The sequence below is a fragment of the Rhinoraja longicauda genome, chromosome 41, assembly GCF_053455715.1.
Source record: "Rhinoraja longicauda isolate Sanriku21f chromosome 41, sRhiLon1.1, whole genome shotgun sequence".
In the NCBI taxonomy this organism is placed as follows: domain Eukaryota; kingdom Metazoa; phylum Chordata; class Chondrichthyes; order Rajiformes; family Arhynchobatidae; genus Rhinoraja; species Rhinoraja longicauda.
Window position 1 is genome coordinate 1674292 of NC_135993.1, and position 21146 is coordinate 1695437.

The 21146-nt window shown below is 48.2% G+C and overlaps 2 protein-coding genes across 2 annotated transcripts in view; one reads left to right on the forward strand and one right to left on the reverse strand.

The window, feature by feature from the left end:
- The first annotated feature begins 842 nt into the window (after positions 1 to 842).
- Positions 843 to 3902, forward strand: LOC144611711 (putative transcription factor Ovo-like 1). Its single transcript, XM_078430943.1, has 2 exons — positions 843 to 1020; positions 3610 to 3902. Exons 1-2 carry the CDS (start codon positions 906 to 908, stop codon positions 3900 to 3902), a joined length of 408 nt encoding a protein of 135 aa, XP_078287069.1. The 5' UTR covers positions 843 to 905.
- A 3189-nt stretch (positions 3903 to 7091) lies between these two features.
- The window catches only part of polr2i (RNA polymerase II subunit I), a 14764-nt gene continuing 709 nt past the window's right edge, over positions 7092 to 21146 (reverse strand). The window contains exons 2-5 of the mRNA XM_078430945.1: positions 18508 to 18581; positions 11130 to 11204; positions 8435 to 8486; positions 7092 to 7369 (exon numbers count right to left, since the gene is read on the reverse strand). Coding sequence (XP_078287071.1) covers positions 7307 to 7369; positions 8435 to 8486; positions 11130 to 11204; positions 18508 to 18581 — 264 coding nt within the window. The 3' untranslated portion in view covers positions 7092 to 7306. The remainder of the gene's footprint in view (positions 7370 to 8434; positions 8487 to 11129; positions 11205 to 18507; positions 18582 to 21146) is intronic.

Sequence of the window (21146 nt, forward strand, 5' to 3'; positions counted from 1 at the left end):
CGTGCCAAGCCTGAAGCCAAGTTAAATTATCTCCTCGAGATGGGGTCATGTTTTAAGGGGACTGCCCCTTAATGAAAACCAAGGGAGAGGGGAAGCGAGTGGGAAACCATAGTGTGAGGGGGAAAGATTTAATAGCAGGTCGACACAAAATGCTGGAGTAACTCAGCGGGTCAGGCAACATCTCGGGAGAGAAGGAATGGGTGGCCCTTTGGGTCTCGACCCGAAACGTCACCTCCTCCTTCTCTCCAGAGATGCTGCCTGACCCGCTGAGTTACTCCAGCATTTTGTGTCTACCTTTGATTTAAACCAGCATCTGCAGTTTTTTAACGACTAAGATTTAATAGCAACCTGACCACATTTTTACACAAATGGTGATAGACAACAGACAATAGGTGCAGGAGGAGGCCATTCGGCCCTTCGAGCCAGCACCGCCATTCAATGTGATCATGGCTGATCATTCTCAATCAGTAGGTATATGGAACAAGTTGCCAGAGGAGGTAGTTTAGACTTTAGGCACACAGTGTGGAAACAGGCCCTTCGGCCCAAGAAGTCCATACCCGTTCACTAGTTCTACCCAACACACCAGGAACAATCCACAGGCCAATTAACCTACAAACCCGCACGTCTTTGGAATGTGGGAGGAAACCGGAGAAAACCCACACAGTCACGGGGAGAACGTGCAAACTCCGTACAGACAGCGCCCGTAGTCAGGATCGAACCCGGGTCTTTGTGATGCGCTAAGGCAGCAGCTCTACCTGCTGCGCCACCGTGCCGCCCCACGTTGTACATCCTTCGTGGAAGATTGTCTCTTCTGATTGTTAAATTCTTCCTGCAAGGTGAAGTCGTCCGATGCCGAGGGCCACTTTGTCTGCCTCTACTGCTGGAAGGTCTTCTCGTTACAACGCATGCTGACCCGTCACCTGAAGTCCCACAGTGCGGTGAAGAGGCACGTCTGCCGCTTCTGTGAGAAAGGTTTCAATGACACCTTCGACCTGAAGAGGCACATGCGTACACACACAGGTAGGACACTGGCTAGTAGTCCATCCAGTGAAGGGCCACTCCCTCTTACAACTACCAGCACTTATGCAGTGCCTTCAAGCGCAACAAAGCGCTCAATAAGAATGGAGGCACAAGAGGCATTTATGTTACCATTTATTTCTAGAGGGTTAGAATACAAGAACTTTGAGTTCTCTGTCCCTCCTTTCCCCTCTCCTACTCACTCAACTTCTACTCAACTACTCCCTTCCTGTCCACCCCCTGACATCAGTCTGAAGAAGGTCTCGACCGAAACGTCACCCATTCCTCTCTCCGAGATTCTGCCTGACCTGCTGAGTTACTCCAGCATTTTGTGAATAACAGGGATACAATGCTGAGGCTCTATAAGGCACTGGTCAGACCGCATTTGGGGTATTGTGAGCAGTCATGGACCCCGTATCTGGGGAAGGATGTGCTGGTGTTGGAGAGGGTCCAGAGGAGGTTTACAAGATTGATGTGTAGGAAAGAACTGCAGATGCTGGTTTAAATCGAAGACAGACACAAAATGCTGGAGTAACTCAGCGGGTCAGGCAGCATCTCGGGAGAGAAGGAATGGGTGACGTTTTGGTTCGAGACCCTTCAGCAGACTACAAGAATGATCCCGGAAATGATTGTTAACATAAGATGAGCGTTTGTCAGCTCTGGGCCTGTACTCGCTGGGGTTTAGAAGGATTGGGGGGGTGGGAACCTCATTGAAACGTATCGAAGTGAAAGGCCTGGATAGTGGATGTGGAGAGGATGTTTCCACTAGTGGGAGAGTATAGGACTAGAGGGCACAGCCTCACAATTAAAGGATGTACCTTTAGAAATGAGATGATGAGGGTGGTGAATCTGTGGAATTCATTCAGACGGCTGTGGAGGCCAAGTCATTGGGTATTTGAAAGGTGCAGATTGATAGATTCTTATAAGAAAATAACTGCAGATGCTGGTACAAATCGAAGGTATTTATTCACAAAATGCTGGAGTAATTCAGTGGGTCAGGCAGCATCTCGGGAGAGAAGGAATGGGTGACGTTTCGGGTCGAGACCCTTCTTCTTGATCAGTACGGGTGTCAGGGGTTATGGGGAGAAGGCAGGGGAATGGGGTTGAGAGGGAAAGATAGACCATTGAATGGTGGAGTTGACTTGATGGGCTGAATGGCCTAATTCTACTCCAAGAACTGGTCGGCACGGTGGCATAGCGGTAGAATTGCTGCCTCACAGCACCAGAGACCCGGGTTCAATCCTGACTACGGGCGCTGTCTGTACGGAGTTTGTACGTTCTCCCCGTGACTTGTGTGGATTTTCTCCATGATCTTCAGTTTCCTCCCACATTCCAAAGGCGTGCATGTTTGTAGGTCAATTGGCTTGGTATAAGTGTAAAATTGCCTCTAATGTGGGATAGTGTTAGTGTGCGGGGATCGCTGGTCGGCGCGGACTCGGTGGGCCAAAGGGCCTGTTTCTGTGCTGTGTCTAAACTAAACTAAACACATGACAAGAAATTGCTGTCCAGTGATTTATATAGCTGTTTAAACTAATTTTATGTTTTGGAATTGTTATTTGTATTGTAATTCAGATTGTAAATTCTTAAAATGAATATTTTGAAATACAGGGAATTTAAAAATGTTGTCTTAATTTTTGAAGAATTCATTTATTATATTTCAAGGGTCTATTTTAATTTTGTGTGTGTGTGCATATGTGTGTGTGTGTGTGCATATGTGTGTGTGTGTGTGCATATGTGTGTGTGTGCATATGTGTGTGTGTGTGTGACTATGTGTGCGCGTGTGTACATGTTTCCCAGCTGTATCTCTAAACTAAACTTAGGAACTTATGAACCTGCCACACGATTCAGACGGGCTCTTTGCCTCCGTAACTCCCTGGTCCACTCGTCCCTTCCTACCCAAACCACCCCATCCCCGGGCACTTTCCCCTGCAACCGCACGAGATGCAACACCTGTCCCTTTACCTCCCCCCTCAACTCCATCCAAGGACCCAAACAGTCTTTCCAGACGAGACAAAGGTTCACCTGCACCTCCTCCAACCCCATCTATTGCATCCGCTGCTCTAGATGTCAACTTATTTACATCGGCGAAACCAAGCGCAGGCTCGGCGATCGCTTCGCTGAACACCTGCGCTCGGTCCGCATTAACCAAACTGATCTCCCGGTGGCTGAGCACTTCAACTCCCCCTCCCATTCCCAGTCTGACCTTTCTGTCATGGGCCTCCTCCAGTGCCATAGTGAGGCCCACTGGAAATTGGAGGAACAGCACCTCATATTTCGCCTGGGCAGCTTGCAGCCCAGTGGTATGAACATCGACTTCTCCAACTTTAGATAGTTCCTCTGTCCCTCCCTTCCCCTCCTCCTTCCCAGATCTCCCTCTATCTTCCTGTCTCCACCTATATCCTTCCTTTGTCCCGCCCCCCCGACATCAGTCTGAAGAAGGGTCTCGACCCGAAACGTCACCCATTCCTTCTGTCCCGAGATGCTGCCTGACCCGCTGAGTTACTCCAGCACTTTGTGAATAAATACTTTCGATTTGTACCAGCATCTGCAGTTATCTTCTTATACTCTTTGCCTCCCTGTTTGTTTGAACAGGCATTCGGCCCTACAAGTGTGACCTGTGCGACAAGGCATTCACACAGCGGTGCTCACTGGAGTCCCACCTGAAGAAGGTCCACGACGTGCACCAGAACTACGCGTACCGGGAGCGCAGATGCAAGGTCTTTGTCTGTGAAGATTGTGGATTCACGTCCGATCAAGGGGATGCATACTTCCTCCACATCCGAGACCTCCACCCCAGGAGTCCCACCGCGTGCAAGTTCCTACGCAAACACCACGCCTCAATCCACGACAGGATCAGCAGGATACTCTTCCCACGCTACCTGTAAGAAAACTATCACAGCGCCAGAGACCCGGGTTCCATCCTGACTGCGGGTGCTGTCTGTACGGAGTTTGCACGCTCCCCCCGGGACCGCCTGGGGTGCCCTGGTTTCCTCCCTCATTCCAAAGACGTGACGGGTTTGTAGGTTAATTAATTTCTGTAACTTGTCCCTAGTGTGTGTGGGATAGAACCAGCGAACAGGGTGATCGTGGGTCAGCATGGACTCAGTGGGCCGAAGGGCCTGTGTCCACACCATACTCTGACACGAAAGTTAAATAAAAGGGGAAAATGTGTGTAAAAAAAAATCAAAGACGAAGAGGTAGCTTTCGTCATCGCAAGGAACTGCAGGTGGTTCAAACGTCAGCAAAACATGGTGGTGCAGCGGTAGAGTTGCTACCTCTCAGTGCCAGAGACCCGGGTTCCATCCTGACCACGGGTGCACTCTGTGGAGTTTGTATGTTCCCTCGAGAGTGTTTCATTGCCATGTGCACTGACAACTGAAAGTGGCAAATACATACAACAAGCATCAACAGGTGATCGTTAGGTCAGCGTGGACTCAGTGGGCCGAAGGGCCTGTTTCCCTGCTGTACCTCTTAACAAAATAAACCTCCACATCTGAATCCACCTGGCACTTGCTGGTTCTTGCCCCACCGGTTCCCCTCACCTCTTTACCAGCTCCAACACTATCAGTCTGCAGCAGTACGACTTGAATTTTTTTCGTTTGGGCAGCTTACACCCCCCTCTCCCTTCCTAGTTCTCCCACCGACTGTCCTGATTACATTTTATGTTTGCTTCGTTGTCACCTTCTCCCAGTTAACAAAGATCTATCCTACATTTTCCTTGAGCTGCATCTCTTTTGATGCCTCGTTTCCACACCTTGCCCTTCTTTATCTCTGTGTCTCCCTCTCCCCTGACACTCAGTCTGAAGAAGGGTCTCGACCCGCAAACGTCACCCATTCCTTCTCTCCAGAGATACTGCCTGACCCGCTGAGTTACTCCAGCGCTTTGTGTCTGTCTTCTTTGAAACATCGACTGTCTTGTTTCCTTCCGCAGATGCTGCCTGACCCGCTGAGTTCCTCCAGCACTTTGTTTTTTTGTTTACTCAGGCTTTCAGCATCCGGTGCCTCCAGTAAGTTTGACAACACAGCTGGGCAGGACACAAATGAGATGCAAACACAGAGTACAGGAGCAAGGAAGCACTGAACTGACATCCAAATCCATCAGAACACATTTGCAATTCATACCCGAACCATTAGTTTGTTTTGAAGAGCACTTTACGTAAATAATGGATGGTCAGATTTCACCCATCATGACAAGATAAGTGCGACTGCTGGGAGTGACGAGATAGCTGGACAGGTCAGATCAGATAGACACAAAGTGCTGGAGTAACTCAGCGGGACAGGCAGCATCTCGGGAGAGAAGGAACAGGTGACATTTCAGGTTGAGAGAATGATCAGTCTGAAGAAGGGTCTCGACCCGAAACGTCACCCATTCCCTCACTCCAGAGATGCTGCCTGTCCCGCTGAGTTACTCCAGCATCTGCAGTTCCCTGCTACAGGTTAGATCCCAGCACTGTCTGTCCATTTAGCAAGTGGGAATCTGAAAGATCAGAGACAGGGCGGCACAGTGGTAGAGGTGTTGCCTTACAGCGCCAGAGGCCCGGGTTCGATCCAAAGCTGCTGAAGGCACAGCCATTGGCGTGGGCAGAGAGAGGAATGCTCGAACCCAGTGGTTTCCCCAAAGGTAGCTTTACACAGAAGGTAGGATGCAAGAGTACAGAAGTTTTTAATGTTTGGGGTACAGCATGGAAACAGGCCCTTCAGCCCACCGAGTCCATGCCGACCATCGATCACCCGTGTTCTGTTATCCCCACTTTACCAGCCTCTCCGACACACAGTGTAAAAAAAAATGATTAAAGACAAAGTTATCTTTTGTCGATAAGGAACTGCAGATTCTGGAAACGTGAGCAAAACACAGACACGCCTGGGGGAACCTGCACGTCTATGGGATGTGGAACTACAGATGCTGGTTACAACCAAAGATCCACACAAAACGCTGCCTGTCCCGCTAAGTTACTCCAGCTTCTGTGGGATGTGGGAAGTACAGCTTCCTTGCCGATCAGCAACACTAGCACCATCCTGCACACTGGGGACAATTTACAGAAGCCAATTAGCCGACAAACCTGAACGTCTTTGGGATGTGGGAGGAAACCGGAGCACCCAGAGGAAACCCACGAGCTCACGAGGAGAACGTGCAAACACCACACAGACAGCATCCGACGTCAAGATTGAACCCGTATTTATAGGGACAGGTTGAGCAGGCCAGGATTCTAGTCCTTGGAGCATAGGAGGGTGAGGGGCCACCTTGTGGAGGTGTACAAAATCATGAGAGGAATAGACTGGGTAGATGCACAGAGTCTCTTGTGCAGAGTAGGGGAATCGAGAACCAGAGGACATAGGTTTAAGGTAAGGGGGGAAAGATTTAATAGGAACCTGAAAGGTAACTTTTTCACACAAAGGGTGGTGGGTGGGTGTATGGAACGAGCTGCTGGAGGAGGTATTTGAGGCAGGTACTATCACAACATTTAGGAAACATTTGGACAGGTACATGGATAGGTCAGGTTTAGAGGGATATGGGCCAACGCAAGCAGGTGGGACTAGATGGAACATGTTGGTCGGTGTGGGCAAGTCAGACCGAAGGGCTGTTTAAGAATAAGGGGTCGGCCATTTAGAACGGAGATGAGGAAAAACTTTTTCACTCAGAGAGTTGTGAATCTGTGGAATTCTCTGCCACAGAAGGCAGTAGAGGCCAATTCTCTGGATGCTTTCAAGGGAGAGTTAGGTAGAGCTCTTAAAGATAGCGGAGTCAAGGGATATGGGGAGAAGGCAGGAACGGGGTACTGATTGTGGATGATCAGTCATGATCCCAGAGAATGGCAGTGCTGGCTCGAAGGGCCGAATGGCCTAATCCTGCACCTATTGTCTATTGTTTCCGCACCGTATGACTCTGTGACTATCTCTGGCACTGTAAGGCAGCGGTTCTACCCGCTGCGCCACTGTCGATGGTCAAGTTGGACGAAGCATATCGATGATGGTGTACAAGAGTTTAGGCGGAGAAAGCACAGATCCAAACAGACACCACCTGTGGTGAAACGAATCTCACGGAGAGCGGATAAAATGATTACAATACGTCACTCCACCACTTCAAGACTTTATTTCATTTATAAAATTAGAAAACAGACTAGTAACAGAGCTTTAAAAAAATAAAGACGTTTTACCGCACCATTTATTTCTGCCGTCACTTCCACGTTATCTTTGAAGTGAGCGGGTGGAGACCATCGCGGGCAGTGCAGGACGCGGCTGGCACCTTGCGGGCGAGGGAGAGCGGGCAGCATGGGTCAGTAGGGTGCCCTTACTCCGTCCAGCGATGCCCACAGTGTGGGGCCGTGCACACATAGTACAGCCGCATTGCATCCTGCAGTGGAGAAATGGCTGGGTTCAGGACTCACTGCAAACTGTCCCTGGTGTGCAGGATGGGAGCAGTGCACGAGGATCGCTGGGACGGACAGTGAAAGGTAACCATCACACATCAATCATTATAGCCTGAGCAACAGAACCACAGGCCGGGAAGGAAGGGATAAGATGCAAGGACGACAGACACAAAAAGCCGGAGTAACTCAGCCGAGTTACGGAGTCGACGAGAAAATGGGCTAGCATTGAATTTATGCGAATGGGCGATCGTTGGTCGGCATGGACCCGGTGGGCCGAAGGGCCTGTTTCCGTGTTGGATCTCTAATACTAAAACTAAATTGGCATTAACTGCTTTATACAAAAAGATGCCATTTGCTGGAGTAACTCAGCGGGTCAGGCAGCATCTGTGGAGAACATGGATAGGTGACGTTTCACAGAGTGCTGGAGTAACTCAGCGGGTCAGGCGGCATCTGTGGAGAACATGGATAGGTGACGTTTCACAGAGTGCTGGAGTAACTCAGCGGGTCAGGCGGCATCTCTGGAGAACATGGATAGGTGACGTTTCACAGAGTGCTGGAGTAACTCAGCGGGTCAGGCAGCATCTCTGGAGAACATGGATAGGTGACGTTTCAGGTTGGGATCCGGCCCTTCTTAAGACTTCCTTCTCCTTTTGAAGAATGAGGGGGGGGGGGGGGGGACCTCATTGAAATCCACAGATTAGTGAAAGGCTTGGATAGAGTGGATGTGGAGAGGATGTTTCCACCAGTGGGAGAGTCTAGGACCAGAGGGCACAGCCTCAGAATAAAAGGACGTACCTTTAGAAAGGAGTCGAGGAGGAATTTCTTTAGCCAGAGGGTGGTGAATCTGTGGAATTCATTGCCACAGGTGGCTGTGGAGGCCAAGTCAGTGGGCATTTTTAATGCGGATAAACTGCTTCATGACAAGCAGTGGGAATAAATTCTTGTTAAGGAGGTCACGTGTATAATGAATGGTGTGTGTGTGAGGTGTGTGTGTGTGTGTGAGGTGTGTGAATGTGTACCACAGCAGCTGTGTGAATAACTCGCCTTACCTCAGCTCTAGCGCTGTGGGACTGGAAAAACACGGCCTCTTTGTGTCCACACCTGTAGAAATTAACAAAACAAATCAGACCTCGTTGACGAGCAAAGTGACTGGACGCTGTGGAAACGCTGGAGAGAGTGCAGAAACAGCACACCGCCATGTTGCCAGGGCGTGTTGTGGGCGCGAGTTACAGGGGGAGGCTGGATCTTTTTTCTTTGGACCATAGAAGGCTGAGGGCAGCCGAGCACTTTAGACAATAGACAATAGGTGCAGGAGGATGAGGAGTGTATACAATCATGAGAGGATTGATCGGGAGGATGCACAGAGTCTCTTACTCCCAGGGTAGGGGAATCTATGACCAGAGGACATAAGTTTAAGGTGACCTTATTGAGGTGCATAAGGTCATGTAGGGCATGGATTAAGTGGATGCCCAGTCTTTCTCCTAGGATAGAGGATTCTAAAACTAGAGGGCATAGTTTTAGGGCGAGAGGGGAGATCCCAACCCGAAACATCATACAGCACAGACAATAGGTGCAGGAGGAGGCCATTCGGCACTTCGAGCCAGCACCACCATTCACTGTGATAGACAATAGGTGCAGGAGGAGGCCATTCGGCCCTTCGAGCCAGCACCACCATTCACTGTGATAGACAATAGGTGCAGGAGGAGGCCATTCGGCCCTTCGAGCCAGCACCACCATTCACTGTGATAGACAATAGGTGCAGGAGGAGGCCATTCGGCCCTTCGAGCCAGCACCCCCATTCAATGTGATCATGGCTGATCATTCTCAATCAGTACCCCGTTCCTGCCTTCTCCCCATACCCCCCGACTCCGCTATCCTTAAGAGCTCTATCTAGTTCTCTCGTGAATGCATTCAGAGAATTGGCCTTCACTGCCTTCTGAGGCAGAGAATTCCAGATTCACAACTTTCTGACTGAAAACGTTTTTCCTCATCTCAGTTCTAAATGGCCTACCCCTTATTATTAAACTGTGGCCCCTTGTTCTGGACTCCCCCTAACGTTGGGAACATGTTTCCTGCCTCTAACGTGTCCATCCTCTTAATAATCTTATACGTTTCGATAAGATCTCCTCTCATCCTTCTAAATTCCAGTGTATACGAGCCTAGTCGCTCCAGTCTTTCAACATATGATAGTCCCACCATTCCGGGAATTAACCTAGTGAACCTACGTTGCACGCCCTCAATAGCAAGAATATCCTTCCTCAAATTTGGAGACCAAAACTGCACACAGTACTCCAGGTGCGGTCTCACTAGGGCCCTGTACAACTGCAGAAGGACCTCTTTGCTCCTATACTCAACTCCTCTTGTTATGAAGGCCAACATTCCATTGGCTTTCTTCACTGCCTGCTGTACCTGCATGCTTCCTTTCAGTGACTGATGCACTAAGACACCCATGGCTGATCATTCTCAATCAGTACCCCGTTCCTGCCTTCTCCCCATAGGCCCAACAGACACAGGCCTTTCGGCCCAACTTGCCCATACTGACCAAGATACTCCATCTGAGCCAGTCCCACCTGCCCACGTACGCTCTACATCCCTCTAAACCTTTCCTATCCATGTACCTGTCGGTGTCTTTTAAATAGGAAAAAAAAACTGCAGATGCTGGTTAAAACCGAAGGTAGACACAAAATGCTGGAGTAACTCAGCGGGTCAGGCAGCATCTCTGGAGAGAAGGAATGGGTGACATTTCGGTGACCCAAAACGTCACCCATTCAGAGATGCTGCCTGACCCGCTGAGTTACTCCAGCATTTTGTGTCTACCTTTGGTGTCTTTTAAATATTGTTATTGTATCTGCCTCAACGACTTCTTCTGGGAGCTCGTTCCATACACCCACCACCCCTTGTGTGGAAAAGTTGCCCCTCAGATTGCCATTAAATCTTTCCTCTCACCTGAAACCTATGTATTCTGGTTCTTGATTCCACCACTCTGGGTAAAGCATTCTATGCACCCGGCCTATCTAATCCCCTCACGATCTTGTACACCTCCGTAAGATCACATCTCAGCTTCCTGTGCTCCAAACAATAGAGTCCTAGCCTGGCCAACCTCTTCCCATAGCTCACGGCCTCATGTCCTGGCAACATCCTTGAAAATCCTCTCTGAGGTGCAATGCTAACTGCTCAATCGGCATTTAACCTCTGATAAGACACAAAATGCTGGAGTAACTCAGCGGGACAGGCAGTATCTCTGGAGGGAAGGAATGGGTGACGCTGCGGGTCGAGACCCTTATTCAGACTTCCGTCGAGGTAGTCGAGGCTGGGACTATCCCAACATTTAAGAAACAGTTGGATAGGACAGGTTTGGAGGGTCATGGACCAAGCGCAGGCAAGTGGGACTAGGGTAGCTGGGACATTGTTAGACGGAAGTCTGAAGATATGTCTCGACCCAAAATGTCACCCATTCCATCTCTCCAGAGATGCTGCCTGTCCCGCTGAGTTACTCCAGCACTTTGTGTGTATCTTGTGTTTAAACCAGCATCTGCAGTTTATTGTCACATTTAACTGTATCTCTTTCTATCATTACAACAATCTGCTTCAGATTCACTGCAGGAAATGAGAAGCACTGCATCGCAGCCAATTGACAGATGATAAGATCTCCGTTAGGTGCAGGTGGGGAAACGTTAACCCTTCTCTCACTGTCACAGGATGCAGATCTGAGCGGCTGCTCAGTAACGCCATGGTCCCACGTACTTGGGGCAGGGATGGTCCTCTGTCCGGGGCAGCGTCGGGTCCTGAGCCACGTCCGCGATGATCTGCGTCAGCTCACTGTTTGAAGGAACCAAAATATTAGTTTACTTTAGAGATACAGCGTGGAAGCAGGCCCTTTCGGTCCGCGCCGACCAGCGATCCCCACACACTAACACTATCTTACACACACTAGGGACAATTTTTACATTTTACCAAGCCAATTAACCTACGAACCTGCACATCTTTGGAGTGTGGGAGGAAACCGAAGATCTCGGAGAAAACCCACGCAGGTCACGGGGAGAACGTACAAACTCCGTACAGACAGCACCCGTAGTCGGGATCGAACCCGGGTCTCCGGCGCTGCATTCACTGTAAGGCAGCAACTCTACCGCTGCGCCACCGTGCCTCCATTAATAGAAACATAGAAAATAGGTGCTGGAGTAGGCCATTCAATATGATCATGGCTGATTATCCAGAATCAGTGCCCGTTCCTGCTTTCTCTGCATAGCCCTTGATTCCGTTAGTCCTAAGAGCTAAATCTAACTCTCTTGAATAAATCAACACTTCAACGAAAATAATGCAGAGTGGGCTGGACTGAACAACAATTTTGTCTTCAGTTTGTAGAAGGACCCGGAATGTCACCTATCCACGTTCTCCCTAGATGCTGCCAGACCTGCTGAGTTACTCCAGCATTTGTGTCTGACAAAGTTGAGTTCAGTTTATTGTCACGTGTACCGAGGTACAGTGAAAAGCTTTTGTTGCGTTCTAACCAGTCAGCGGAAAGACAATACATAATTACAATCGCTCCACCTAGTGTACAGATTTATGATAAAGGGAATAACGTGATTAACGTTTAGAGCAATATAAAGTCCAGTAAAGCCCGATCAAAGATAGTCCGAGGGTCTTCAATGAGATAGATAGTAGTTCAGCACTGCTGACTAGTTGTGGCGAGGATGGTTTAGTTGCCGCTAACCAAACTTTACATTGATTGTTGTTTCTGTGTTCGCCATGCCTTATATCTGCTGTCAAGATATAAGGCATGGCGAACACAGAAACAACAATCAATGTAAAGTCTAGAGGATCAGTCTAGAGGATCTATCAGTGTAATGCCACCAAGGCTTGCATCTTAGTGTAGCTCTCAGTGGCCCTCTTGTGGCAAAACCCAACACTGCACCCACTGTCCATGTGCGGCAGATGATGGAGAGGGGGATTTTCTCATCTGTGGTCACATCTCACTGTGCCCAGCAAGGATGAAGTGGCCTCTCCATTTGATTTGGCCGCTGAGCCTGGGCAGGTAAATGGGAATACAATTCCAGCATCTGCATTCCCCTCTCGACCTGCTAGGCTGATTCCAGAGGAACGTGGCTGCTACGTCTGGGGCTACTGGGTTGCAGGAGTTGCCGGAAGGCGGACGCACAAGGGATCAGCCGACCCCTCGGGGCCCAGGGGACTCCAGCTCCATTGCCTTTGGCTCTCCTGAGCCTTACGCACAAGGCAGTGAGCGGAGTCCTACTTAACCCACTGGGGGAGGGAACGGTCTCTGCGGAAGGCAGAAAGGGGTGGAGATGGGAAGATGTGACTCGTGGGATCCCTTTGGAGGTGGCAAAAACATTTTCCAGAAATGCCCAGTCACAGAACCAACTCTCAATTTTCTTTGTGTAAGAAAATAACTGCAGATGCTGGTACAAATCGAAGGTATTTATTTCACAAAATGCCCCCAACATTGGGAACATGTTTCCTGCCTCTAATGTGTCCAATCCCCTAATTATCTTATATGTTTCAATAAGATCCCCCCTCATCCGTCTAAATTCCAGTGTATACAAGCCTAATTGCTCCAGCCTTTCAGCATACGACAGTCCCGCCATTCCGGGAATCAACCTAGTGAACCTACGCTGCACGCCCTCAATAGCAAGAATATCCTTCCTCAAATTTGGAGACCAAAACTGCACACAGTACTCCAGGTGCGGTCTCACCAGGACCCGGTACAACTGTAGAAGGACCTCTTTGCTCCTATACTCAACTCCTCTTGTTACGAAGGCCAACATTCCATTGGCTTTCTTCACTGCCTGCTGTACCTGCATGCTTCCTTTCAGTGACTGATGCACTAGGACACCCAGATCTCGTTGAACATCCCCTCTTCCTAACTTGACACCATTCAGATAATAATCTGCCTTTCTATTCTTACTTCCAAAGTGAATAACCTCACACTTATCTACATTAAACTGCATCTGCCATGTATCCGCCCACTCACACAAACTGTCCAAGTCACCCTGCAGCCCTATTGCATCTTCCTCACAATTCACACTACCCCCCAGCTTAGTATCATCTGCAAATTTGCTAATGGTACTTTTAATCTTCATCTAAGTCATTAATGTATATCGTAAATAACTGGGGTCCCAGCACCGAACCTTGCGGTACCCCACTGGTCACTGCCTGCCATTCCGAAAGGGACCCATTTATCCCCACTCTTTGCTTTCTGTCTGTCAACCAATTTTCTATCCATGTCAGTACCTTACCCCCAATACCATGTGCTCTAATTTTGCCCACTAATCTCCTATGTGGGATCTTGTCGAAGGCTTTCCGAAAGTTGAGGTACACCACATCCACTGACTCTCCCCTGTCAATTTTCCTAGTTACATCCTCAAAAAATTCCAGTAGATTTGTCAAGCATGATTTCCCCTTCGTAAATCCATGCTGACTCGGAATTATCCTGTTACTGCTATCCAAATGCTCAGCAATTTCGTCTTTTATAGCAAAGGCGATTACAGAGGCATGAGGCAGGAGCTGGCCAAAATTGACTGGAAGGAGGCCCTAGCAGGGAAGACGGTAGAACAGCAATGGCAGGTATTCCTGGGAATAATGCAGAGGTTGCAGGATCAATTTATTCCAAAGAGGCGGAAAGACTCTAAGGGGAGTAAGAGACACCTGTGGCTGACAAGGGAAGTCAGGGACAGCATAAAAATTAAGGAGAGGAAGTATAACATAGCAAAGAAGAGTGGGAAGACAGAGGATTGGGACTCTTTTAAAGAGCAACAAAAGTTAACTAAAAAGGCAATACGGGGAGAAAAGATGAGGTACGAGGGTAAACTAGCCAATAATATAAAGGAGGATAGCAAAAGTTTTTTTAGGTACGTGAAGAGGAAAAAAATAGTCAAGGCAAATGTGGGTCCCTTGAAGACAGAAGCAGGGGAATTTATTATGGGGAACAAAGAAATGGCAGACGAGTTAAACCGTTACTTTGGATCTGTCTTCACTGAGGAAGATACACACAATCTCCCAAATGTTCTAGGGGCCGGAGAACCTAGGGTGATGGAGGAACTGAAGGAAATCCACATTAGGCAGGAAATGGTTTTGGGTAGACTGATGGGACTGAAGGCTGATAAATCCCCAGGGCCTGATGGTCTGCATCCCAGGGTACTTAAGGAGGTGGCTCTAGAAATAGTGGAAGCATTGGAGATCATTTTTCAATGTTCTATAGATTCAGGATCAGTTCCTGTGGATTGGAGGATAGCAAATGTTATCCCACTTTTTAAGAAAGGAGGGAGAGAGAAAACGGGTAATTATAGACCAGGGTTAGGGTTAGGGTTAGGGTTATTGCCTTTTTAGTTAACTTTTGTTGCTCTTTAAAAGAGTCCCAATCCTCTGTCTTCCCACTCTTCTTTGCTATGTTATACTTCCTCTCCTTAATTTTTATGCTGTTTGACTTCCCTCGTCAGCCACAGGTGTCTCTTACTCCCCTTAGAGTCTTTCCGCCTCTTTGGGATAAATTGATCCTGCAACCTCTGCATTATTCCCAGGAATACCTGCCATTGCTGTTCTACCGTCTTCCCTGCTAGGGCCTCCTTCCAGTCAATTTTGGCCAGCTCCCGCCTCATGCCTCTGTAATCCCCTTTGCTATACTGTAATACCGACACTTCCGATTTTCCCTTCTGCCTTTCCATTTGCAGAGTAAACTTATCATGTGATCTCTGCCTCCTAATGGCTCTTTTACCTCTAGTCCCCTTATCAGATCAGGATCATTACACAACACTAAATCCAGAATTGCCTTCTCCCTGGTAGGCTCCAGTACAAGCTGTTCTAAGAATCCATCTCGAAGGCACTCTACAAACTCTCTTTCCTGGGGTCCATTTCCAACCTGATTTTCCCAGTCTACCTGCATGTTGAAATCTCCCATAACCACCGTAGCATTACATTTGTGACACGCCAATTTTATCTCCTGATTCAACTTGCACCCTATGTCGAGGCTACTGTTTGGGGGCCTATAGATAACTCCCATTAGGGTCTTTTTACCCTTACAATTCTTCATTTCTATCCATACTGATTCAACATCTCCTGATTCTATGTCACCCCTTGCAAGGGAATGAATATCATTCCTTACCAGCAGAGCAACCCCACCCCCTCTGCCCACCTGTCTGTCTTTTCTATACGTTGTGTACCCCTGAATATTCAGTTTCCAGCCCTGGTCCTCTTGTAGCCATGTCTCAGTGATCCCTACAACATCATACTTGCCCATGACTAACTGAGCCTCAAGCTCATCCACTTTATTTTTTATACTATGCGCATTTAAGTACAACACTTTAACTTCTGTATTTACCTCCCCTCTCACATCGGTCACAAATGGCCCTGCCCTTAATCTCTTTTCCCCTCTAGAACTTCTGTTCCCATTCTTCCGAGAGTCTTCTGCAATATCTCCTGTATTCCCTTTAACCTCATCTTCATATTCCCAATTTGTTAACCCCTCCCCCCCCACTACTTAGTTTAAAGCCACAGGTGTCGCACTAGCAAACCTGCCTGCCAGAATGTTTGTCCCCCTGCTGTTAAGATGTAACCCGTAATATGCTGAGGGACGCACTGAAGCTCAGTGCAGCCAATGCTAAGGCCCTGTGGGGGAGGACCACAGTCTAGGGTCCTTCCGCTGCTGGACATGGGGGGGCAGGGTGTGGTGGAGAGAGATGCCCCTCCAAATAAGGGATACTGGGTAAATGTCTAAATGTAAGTAAATGTCTAAGTGAATGTCGGTATCAAATGTAACCTCCGGAAATGTCGGATGGGCTTGTTTAAAAATATGTTTTGTGAATTATATTTATTATTTGAATAAAGTATTTTTTGATTAAAAAAAATAAATTAAAAAAAGTAACCCGTCCCTTTTGTACAAGTCACCCCCTAGCCCAGAAGAGATCCCAGTGGTCCAGAAATCTAAATCCCTGCTCTCTGCACCAGCCCCTCAGCCATAAATTCATACCCTCTATCTCTCTGTTCCTGGCCTCACCAGCACGAGGTACCGGTAGCAGTCCAGAGATAACCTTCAATCAAATTTCCTCAAACTCAACTGCAACAAATCTGAAATCATCATCATTGGTCCAAAAACGCTCACCAAATCCACCCAAAACTTCATCCTCAATATTGATGGTCTCCCAGTATCCACCTCTCCTCACATCCGGAATCTTGGAATCATCTTTGATCAAACCCTCTCCTTCGACAAACACATCAAACACATCACAAAGACAGCCTTCTTCCTCCTCAAAAACATTGCCCGTCTCCGTCCATCCCTCTCCTCCACAGCTGCAGAAACCCTCATCCACGCCTTCATCACCTCCCGTCTGGACTACTGCAACAGCCTCCTCTATGGCGCACCCTCAAAAATCATCAGTAAACTTCAATACATTCAAAACTCCGCTGCCCGTCTACTCACCCACACCCCGATCCGCGACCATATCACCCCCGTCCTTTACAAACTCCACTGGCTCCCCATCCCCCAGAGAATCCAGTACAAAATCCTCCTCATGACCTACAAAGCCCTCCATAACCTGGCCCCATCCTACCTGACTGACCTCCTCCACAGGCACACTCCCACCTGCACCCTCCGCTCTGCTGCTGCCAATCTCCTATCCCCCCCCCATCCGGACCAAACTCAGATCCTGGGGGGACAGGGCTTTCTCCATCGCTGCTCCCACCCTATGGAACTCACTACCCCAAACCGTCAGAGACTCCTCCTCACTCACCACATTCAAAACATCACTGAAGTCTCACCTGTTCAGTACTGCCTTCAACCACTGAAGGTCACCTCACCTTCTGTCTCCTTTCTCTGTTCGTCCACTTATTTATCTATTTATTCACTTCCCTATGTTCTTTAAATCCCTGTAAAGCGTCTTTGAGTGTATGAAAAGCGCTATATAAATGTAATGCATTATTATTATTATTATTATAACCACCTTCGACGTCCTACTTCTCAGTCTTTTTCCTAACTCTCTAAACTCCCGCTGTAGCACCTCCTTCCTCTTCCGCCCGACGTCATTCGTGCCCACGTGCACAACGACTTCAGGTTGATCGCCTTCCCTCACTAGGATTTTCTGAAGCCGGTCCGTGATGTGCTGAACCCTGACACCAGGGAGGCAACAGACCATCCTCGAGTCCCTCCTGCTGCCACAGAATCTTCTGTCCGTCCCTCGGACGATGGAGTCACCCACCACTACGGCTCTTCCTGACTTCGGTCTCCCCTGTCGAGTATCCTTGCCAACAGGTCCGCCACTCAGACTGGAAACGTCTTCTGCCCCGACAGTTCCCAAGAGGGTATACCTATTTGCAATAGGCACAGCCACTGGGGTCTCCTGTAGTCCACGTCCACTCCCCCCTGAAACAGTCTCCCACCTTCGCTCGACCTGGACCCTTGGCGTGACAGCCTTACAATCGGTCCTGTCGAGGAAACTCTTGCATTCCCGGATGGCCCTGAGGTCATTCAACTGCCTCTCCAACTCCACCACACGTCCATTCAGGAGCTGCACCTGGACACAGTTCTTGCAGGTGTAGCTCCCAGAAGCTCCAGCGACGTCCCTATCTTCCCACATCCTGCAGGAAACACACTGCACCAACTTTTCCGCCATTACCTTGTGTCTATAAACAGTTCAGGCTTAAAACAATTGTACCCTCCTCACCTCAGCCTCCTCGCCAAAGACTCGCACTTTTCTCACAGGGCACTTCCCTCACAGTCTTGCTTATATCACCAATTTAAATTGCCTGATTGTCCAATTTACCAGACTTCTCACTTAAATGATCAACCAATCCACGTATTCTCTTCTGACTGACTTATTGCACTGTAATTCCCACTCACTTACAGCCAATGGTCGTCCTCTCTCCAACTTCCCGACCTTTACAGACTGATTTAACAGTGCCCTATTGGCGCTCTTTTTAAACTGCCGTTTCTACCACTATTAACAGGTACTTACTTTCAGCCAATGGTCGTCCTCTCTCCAACTTCCCGACCTTTACAGACTGATAGCGTTAATGTGAAGTACAGGAGCTTCACAAGGCGAGAAAGAATTATAAATAACCGCTAACCAGTCACGACACCAAAACCTGCACACAGTAGATGAGCTTCACTTACTCGACTTCATGTGTGATTTTATTGACGTAGATGCAGCTATTATCAGCTTCTTGCTGGTAGTCACAGTTTCGACACTGTAATTAAAACAAAAGCATGTTAAAGCATGTTCTATAGTTTCTGTTTCTACAGTTTAGTTTAGAGATACAGTGTGGAAACAGGCTGTTTGGCCCACTGATCCCCACACATTAACACTACCCTACACACACCAGGGACAATTTACACATACACTAAGCCAATCAACCTATAAATCTGTACGTCTTTGGAGTGTGGGAGGAAACCGAAGATCTCGGAGAAAACCCACGCAGGTCAGGGGGAGAACGTACAAACTCCGTACAGACAGCACCCGTAGTGTGGATGGAACCCGGGTCTCCAGTGCTGTAAGGCAGCAACTCTACCGCCACCGTGACCGCCCAAATACATAGTATTTTAATGCATGAAAAGATAGGGAACACACAACCTTTCACTGTACCTTGGGACACGTGGCAATAAACTACACTGAACTAATGGTAGGAACCTTAATCAAGAGTCAAGAGTTTTTTTTATTGTCCCGGATAGAACAATGAAATTCTTACTTGTAGCAGCACTACAGAATATGTAAACTTTGTACATTGTAAACAATATAATAAATGGGAAAAAAAGTTCAGTGTGTGTAATAGTGTTAATGTACAGAAAGATCTTGTCCATAACTCCCTGAAAGTAGCAATACTGCAGTCGATTCAGCAGTAATGGTGTAGTGTCTGCTTGCCTTCATCAGTCAGTGCAATAAGACGTCATGTGGTAGCTTTATGACATTTTGTCTAGGCCACATTTGGCGTATTGCATGCAGGTCTGTACACCGCATTGCAGGAAGGATCTTGTTTATTTTAGTTTATTGTTGTGACGTGTACTAAGGTACAGTAAAAAGCTTTTGCTGTGTGCTATCCAGTTAAAGAAAAGACTAGGGCGGCACGGTGGCGCAGCGGTAGAGTTGCCGCCTTACAGCGAATGCAGCGCCAGAGACTCAGGTTCGATCCTGACTACGGGTGCTGTCTGTACGGAGTTTGTACGTTCTCCCCGTGACCTGCGTGGGTTTTCGCCGAGATCTTCGGTTTCCTCCCACACTCCAAAGACGTACAGGTATGTAGGTTAATTGGCTGGGCAAATGTAAAAATTGTCCCTAGGGTGTAGGATAGTGTTAATGTGCGGGGATCGCTGGGCGGCGCGGACCTGGTGGGCCGAAGGGCCTGTTTCTGTGCTGTATCTCTAAATTTTAAAAAAAATTCTAAAACTGCACATAATTATAATCAAGCCGTCCACAGTGTACAGACACGGGGTAAAGGATGCAACATTTAGTGCAAGATAAATGTTAAAAGTTAAACATTTTAAAAGATAAAAAAGATAGTTCAAAGGTCTCCATTGAGGTAGATGGGAGGTCAGGACCGCTCGTTAATTGGTGAGAGGACAGTTCAGTTGCCTGATAGCAGCTGGGAAGAAACTGTGCGTGAATGTGGAACCTTTGGAAAGAGCGCAGGAGAGGTATAGCAGAATGCTGCCAAGATCAGAGGGTATTAGCTATTAGGAGAGGTTGGATAAACCTGGAATGTTTTCTCTGGAGCATGGATGGCTGAGGGGAGACCCGATAGAAGTATATAAGATTATAAGATGCTTAGATAGGGTAAACAGTCAAAAGCTTCTTCTCCAGCGTGGAAATATAAAGGATTAGAGAGCAGAACTTATGGTCTGAGGGGAATGTTTAAAGTAGATGTGTGGGAGATTTTGTTTTAAACACAGAGAACGACGGGTGCCTTGAATGCACTACCAAGTGTGATGGTGGAGGCAGATACGATAGGGCATTTTTGGAGGCTTTTGGATTGGCACCTGGATAAAGAGCCACGAGTGAAAACAGACACAAAATGCTGGAGTAACTCTGGAGCATCTCTGGAGGGAAGGTCTCGACCCGAATCGTCACCCACTCCTTCTCCAGATATGCCGCCTGTCCCGCTGAGACTCCAGCATTTTGTGTCTATCTTCGGTTTAAACCAGCATCTGCAGTTCCTTCCTACACAAGAGTCGAGAGCGTTTTATTGTCATGCATCCCATACAGAACTACGAACTTCTTACTTGCAGCAGCACAACAGAATATGTAAACAAAATTCTCCGTAAACAATATAATAAACGAGAAAAAAAGTTCAAGGCCTTCAACTTGCCCACACCGGCCAACATGTCCCAGCTACACTAGTCCCACCTACCCGCGTTTGGCCCATATCCCTCCAAACCTGTCCTATCCATGTGCCTGTCTGTTTCATGAACGTTGGGGCAGTCCCTGCCTCAACTACCTCCTCTGGCAGCTTGTTCCACACACCCACTACCCTTTGTGTGAAAAAGTGACCCTTAGGATTCCTATTAAATCTTTTCCCCTTCACCTTAAACCAATGTCCCCTGGTCCTCGATTCCCCTACTCTGTGCGCGAAACTCTTTGCGTCTACCCGATCTATTGCTTATGATTTGGTACACCTCGGTGAGATCACCCCTCATCTTCCTGCGCTCCATGGCAGACAGTCCCGGCCTGAGTCCCAGGGACAGTCATATGTTGAAAGACTGGAGCGACTAGGCTTGTATACACTGGAATTTAGAAGGATGAGAGGAGATCTTATCGAAAC

What these genes read in the sequence shown, in the direction of transcription:
- LOC144611711 (XM_078430943.1), top strand. Translation starts at nt 906, where the DNA reads ATGCTGACCCGTCACCTGAAGTCCCACAGTGCGGTGAAGAGGCACGTC. An exon ending in GCACATGCGTACACACACAG is followed by an intron (nt 1,021 to 3,609) that starts GTAGGACACTGG and finishes TTGTTTGAACAG; the next exon opens with GCATTCGGCCCTACAAGTGT.